At 33.6% G+C, this 5719-nt stretch overlaps 1 protein-coding gene across 1 annotated transcript in view; it reads left to right on the forward strand.

Moving 5' to 3' along the window:
* Positions 1-5719, forward strand: part of LOC103605337 (structural maintenance of chromosomes protein 1B-like) — a gene marked incomplete at its 3' end in the record, with an annotated part of 77726 nt that overhangs the window by 31726 nt on the left and 40281 nt on the right. Inside the window, 2 exon segments of the mRNA XM_008589907.1 lie at positions 39-116; positions 2119-2298. Coding sequence (XP_008588129.1) covers positions 39-116; positions 2119-2298 — 258 coding nt within the window.

Genomic DNA, 5719 nt, shown 5'->3' on the forward strand with positions numbered 1-5719 from the left:
GCCAGTACATCGTTGCCATTGTTGTAGCCTCTGAAAAGGTAGCGAAAGATTGTATTCGATTTCTGAAGGAGGAAAGAGCTGAACCTGAGACATTCCTTGCTCTAGATTACCTGGAGGTAAGAAATTTGTAATGTTTGGTATTTAGTAGTGATAAAATCTTGTCTGTTAAAGTATGTCTTTATTGCCTAAAACTATGGTAGTGACTGAAAAACATCGTTGCCAATTAGCCCGTCATTTGAATGGCTGTGTTAATGTAGTGGCAGGCAAAGAATGATATCAAGTAGCTGCTATCTTTCTTGATATCGCATCTTTTTTTTCCTAATCTAGTTTTGTCATAATTCTATCTTGGTGATTTCGATGCCATTGCTCTAGCAGCGCAGCACTCTGCATACTAGCCAGCAATGTATTTCGTTCTGTAGCAAAGTGCAGATGCTCTTCAAGTTGACCATGGGGTTATGTCACGGTATACCCATTGTGAGTTGAGAATATCATAAGTTGAAAATGCCTTTAATACACCTAATCTACCAAACGTCATAGGTTAGCAACACAGTGCGCTGCAGGGTATCGGTTGTTTACTCTTTTGATCACGTGGGGGGCTGAGAGCTGTGGTTTGCTGCCATTGCCAGCATCACAAGAGAGTACCATACCACACACCACTAGGCCAGGGAAAGACTGAAATTCAAAATTTGAAGTATGGTTTCTACTGAATGTATATCAGTTGGACACCATTGTAAAGTCAAGAAGTCATAACTTGAACCATCTACGTTAGGGACCATCTAGATAGGAGGTGGATAGGATGTATGGTCTGTTGGTGAAATGTGATTTCAGTCTCTATTGCGAATATCTGGTCTAATGTGTCAACTCTTGGTGGGGCAGGCTAAATTTTGAGCCTTGAGGTATGTGTTGAGATATGTTCCCATATCCAGAGTCTGAATTCCTGAAGCAGGAACTCTATCACATCATAATTGATATCGTTTGTGATTTTTTATTGCCTACCAAAGATAATGTTCTATTTGATCCGGCAGTCAAGACCCTGAACTGCAGGCATTGTGCATAGTGGTTAACAGCACATGCCTTAGAGTTGGAGTGCCCTGAGTTTACATCTCAGCCCTACTTCTCATTTGCTCTCACTAATTTGTTCATAATTTTTCTGGGCATCAGTTTCTTCATCTATGGATTAGAAGAATTAATTCTTACCTTATTGGATTATTGCAAAGAATCATTACAGGTAAACCACCTGGCACAGTGCCTGCACAGAGGAGGGGCCAGCTGCCCATTGTACTAATACACTTTTGCTTATACCTTCTGCCTCCTAAAACTTCTTAGCCCTAATTCATCTGCCTGTTAAAATCCTGTTTTATTTATTCCTCAGTTGAGATTTTTTTTAAGGCAAACTCCTTTTTAAAAAAATCTCATACTGAACTATATCAAATATATAAAGGGAATATTCTTATCCCTTTTCAGTGCCCAGTTCCTTAATAGTAACTACTTTAGATTGCTCCCATACACTCAGTTTATGCAATTGTATATTCTTAAGTATATATACTCATGTGTATGTGTGTATATATATATAACAGACGCACACATGTACACATTTTGGTTATACATAGCATTTTTGCTTTGTTTTGCTTTGTTACACAAAAGTGAGATATCTTACTTGCAGGTTTTCATTAATACGTTGCAGATACTTTTTTGATCTGTTTGGGGACCCAACCTAAGAGTCATGACTAAGAAGGTCTGTAGCCTTTCCTGATCATTTAATCCTAAATTGTTTTTTTAAGTTCCATAGTATTGTACCGCTCTTTTGACACATATCTAAAAGGAAATCGTTTTCTACTAGGTGTCATGTTGTTGAGAGCCTAGAGCACTTCTCATGCATTGTTTTGTCCCAAATAGTTAGTGACAGAGTTGAATCTGGAAATTAAGTTTTCTGGTTTTTCATGAAGTTTATTTTTAATATTACGTGAGCCAGAGGTGGGATATAGTTCACAATGTTCTTGTCAAACTTTTATTATCTATAAGTGCACACTATTTGTCATATGCTGTCACACCTATATATGCGCATTTGGTTTTAGTTTTAGTGTATCTAATATATCAAGTATTTTTTAAACCTTTTAGATCAAGCCAATCAATGAAAGATTAAGGGAGATTAAAGGCTGTAAAATGGTGATTGATGTCATAAGGACTCAGTTTCCTCAGATCAAGAAAGTGATTCAGTTTGTGTGTGGAAATGGCCTTGTCTGTGAGACTGTGGAAGAAGCCAGGCATATTGCATTCGATGGACCTCAAAGACGGAAAGTAAGAAATGGGTTGTACTGGTTGCACTTTTGGAGAAATTGAAGCTGTATTTATAAGACTAATATTCCACAAACAATTATTTATATGTGCTTTCGTATGTTCTCTATTATAAGGAAAACCAACATGAGACCTAACGTGGTTATGGCTTCATTAGTTTTTGTAATATTCAGTTGAGATTTTAAAAAATTAACTTCTGTAGCAGAACCCAACATCATAAATTTTAGTTTGGAAAATAGATTTATTGTAATTATATCCTAGAGAAGGTAATTTGTTTTCGTTTTTTTTTCTTTTCTTTTTTTTTTTTTTACTTTATACGGAATAAATGTATTTGCTGAACCTCGGATTTTCCCTGCATTTACCTATATGGCACGTGTGTTTTTGAATACCAGAAAAGATTTTAGGTGCTTACTTTCATTCTGGGTTAATTCTTCCATAGCTTGATGGAGATACTGCCTTTTGCACATTCAAGGTTTAACACATTTGAATTTAATGAAAGAGCAATTGAAGTGAGATTACTGAATACTAGTCTCTCAAAGGAATAATTTTGGTTTTAAAAATAAATATTGTTTCTTTCTCAGTTGAATAGAGTTTGTATTTAGTTGAGCAATGTTAAATTCCTCAAATTATGTCACTTTTTTTTTTGGTTTTAACTACATTTGTGATGAAGTGTAACATAGTGCCAAGGGCATAAGCTCTGAAATAAGACCAGTGATGCTCCTTAGTAATTATGTGACTTTAGGCAAGTTTCTTAACCTCTAATTTTAGTTTTCTCAGCTAAAATTGGTGAAATGATAGAACCGATTTCCTGTGGTTATGAGGATTAAGTTAAGTAATAACATGCAAAATGCTATTATAGTGCCTGGAAAATAACTCTCAAATGATAGTCATTTTATTGTTTACTAGTCAATTAACACATTTAATCTGGAATGTCCAGAATTGCAAACAGGCTATTCTTATGAGATGTAAGAATTTCCAGTGTTAAATTTATCTAACATGATTAACTTTTCATATATTTGGTGTTGCTATCAATAATAATCTTAATAATAAGGACATTACTGTCTTTTAGTAATTACTGTCATTGATTTCTCCATATTAAATTTAAGCAGGAAAAACAAGTGAACTATTAAGGTGTCTTCCTGGGCCAGCCTGTGGCTCACTTGGGAGAGTGTGGTGCTGATAACACCAAGGCCACGGGTCCAGGTGCTTATATAGGGATGGCCAGTTAGATCACTTGGGAGAGCGTGGTGCTGACAACACCAAGTCAAGGGTTAAGATCCCCTTACCGGTCATCTTTAAGAGAAAAAAAAAATGTCTCTTCCTTGTTTTGCTACTTCTTTAACTAAGATTGACTTGTATAATTGTAAAATTGACTTTTGAAGATTTGTACGGTAAATTTAAAGAAGTCGCATTAAGACTTTATTCCTTTACTTAACAAATATGGTTTCTAGCTTGTTCACAATAACAAGCATTACCCTTTAGGTTGTATCTTGTTCTTATCAGTATTTCAAAATTTAAATGTTGTATTTGTCTTATTTGTATCTTAACTATATTCCAGGAACTTTGAGAGAATTTTCTGTGTTTTAGGTTGGGTAAAACAATTGCATAGATGTCACATTTTCATAGAAATCATCTGACATCTGCAATTTGTGTTTTTGGTTTTCCATAAACTTGAAGTTACGTTTTAGAATTTTCTTTATTCAAACATTTGCAAGTGATATCACAAAATATTTTGGTTTATTTATAAACTATAGTATATATAAACTGTATACATATCTACAAACTACATAATATAAGTTACAGCAGTTCTGCTAGCGACAGTTTTGTTACCGTATTTTTGTGATAACTCAATTTTTAAATATTTAAAAAATTTATGTACCAAAATTTCAAAAACTAGATTCTCTTTATATATATTTAATTATTCCATTCACTCCCCTTAAGCACAAACACAACAATTATTTGCTTCCTTCTCCCATAGACTGGTTGTTTGTTATTTTAAAATATATATAGAAAGACACATTCATGTTTTACTGTTTTAACATGATGGAGGAAAAAATGTCATTAAGTAGCTGAATAATTTGCAAAAAGATCATTTTTCAAAATTTTTACACATTATACAGAGCAAATAAAAGTACAGGGTACCACTTTAATAGGTACAATCTGGTATAAAATATAGTTGAATTTAAACCTCATACCTTATATCAGAATAAGTCCTAGATAGATTAGAAATGTAAGTGTAAGAAATAAAACCATAAAAGTTTTAAGGGAAACCGTGGAAACTTTTTCTTAATCTCAGAGACAGGAATGCCTTTACAATATGACAAAAAACCCCAAAGCTATAAAAGATGGATAAATTCACCTAACATAAAGAATTCCTACATGGCAAAAACTATCACAAGCAAAATAAAAAAGAAAATGGCAAACTGGGGGTAGTAATTGCAACTCATAATAAATAACAAATTTTCCTACAAATCAAGGGGAAAGAACAATAATGCAGTGGGAAAATGGACAAAAGATATGAACAAACTTGTTTTCATAAAAGGAAGTATAATGATTGCTCTTAATCATGAAAACTTATCCTCATTTGTAAGATGGGAAATACCGATTAAAACTACATGGAGGTACTATTCTCACCTGTCAGACCGACCAACATCAGAAAGTGTGATAACATTTTGTGGGGAAGGAGGCCTTTCCTTCACTGCTGAGAGTATAAATTTCTACCTGCTCTGTGAAGGGTAATTCCTAAAATTTGTACTTTTTAGCAACTTAACATATAGATCATTTTCGTTGTATGAAATGATGTGTGCACAAGGTTTATTCATTGATCCGTTGTGTGTAATGGGAAAAGCTGGGATCAACCCAAATACCTACTACACAAGACTAGTTCAATAAAATAAGAATGCATTCATAGAATGCAATACTATGCAACCTTAAAGAAGAATGATTGCTCTTTATGTATGTGCAAGTACAAGACAAACTCCAAGATATATTCAGTTAAAAAAATAATATGTAGACTAGTGCGTAGTATATTACTATTTGTGTAAAAATGGGGAAAGAAGAAATTTATGCATGGATTTGTTTCTATATGCAAAAATATTTCTGGGAGAATTCTCACGAAATTGACAGCATTGATTACGTCTAGGGATGGAAATGGGTGTTTGTGGACATGAATGTGAGGGACATTTTTCACTCTACTCTTACATATCTTTTAAATTTTGAACTATGTGAATATCTTACCCATTCAGAAATAAAATGTTAAAGTATATTATTTTTCATACCAATAAAAAACAACTTAAAAACTACATTATAATTTGCATAACACAAACATTGTAGGAGAAATCTACTTCACCATCCTATAACACGGGAACAATATTTCTTGAAACAATTGAAGTTGGTTCAGGAAATGGTTGGTTATCCTACAGAA

Source organism: Galeopterus variegatus, unplaced genomic scaffold, assembly GCF_000696425.1.
Source record: "Galeopterus variegatus unplaced genomic scaffold, G_variegatus-3.0.2 Scaffold5748, whole genome shotgun sequence".
NCBI classification, from domain to species: domain Eukaryota; kingdom Metazoa; phylum Chordata; class Mammalia; order Dermoptera; family Cynocephalidae; genus Galeopterus; species Galeopterus variegatus.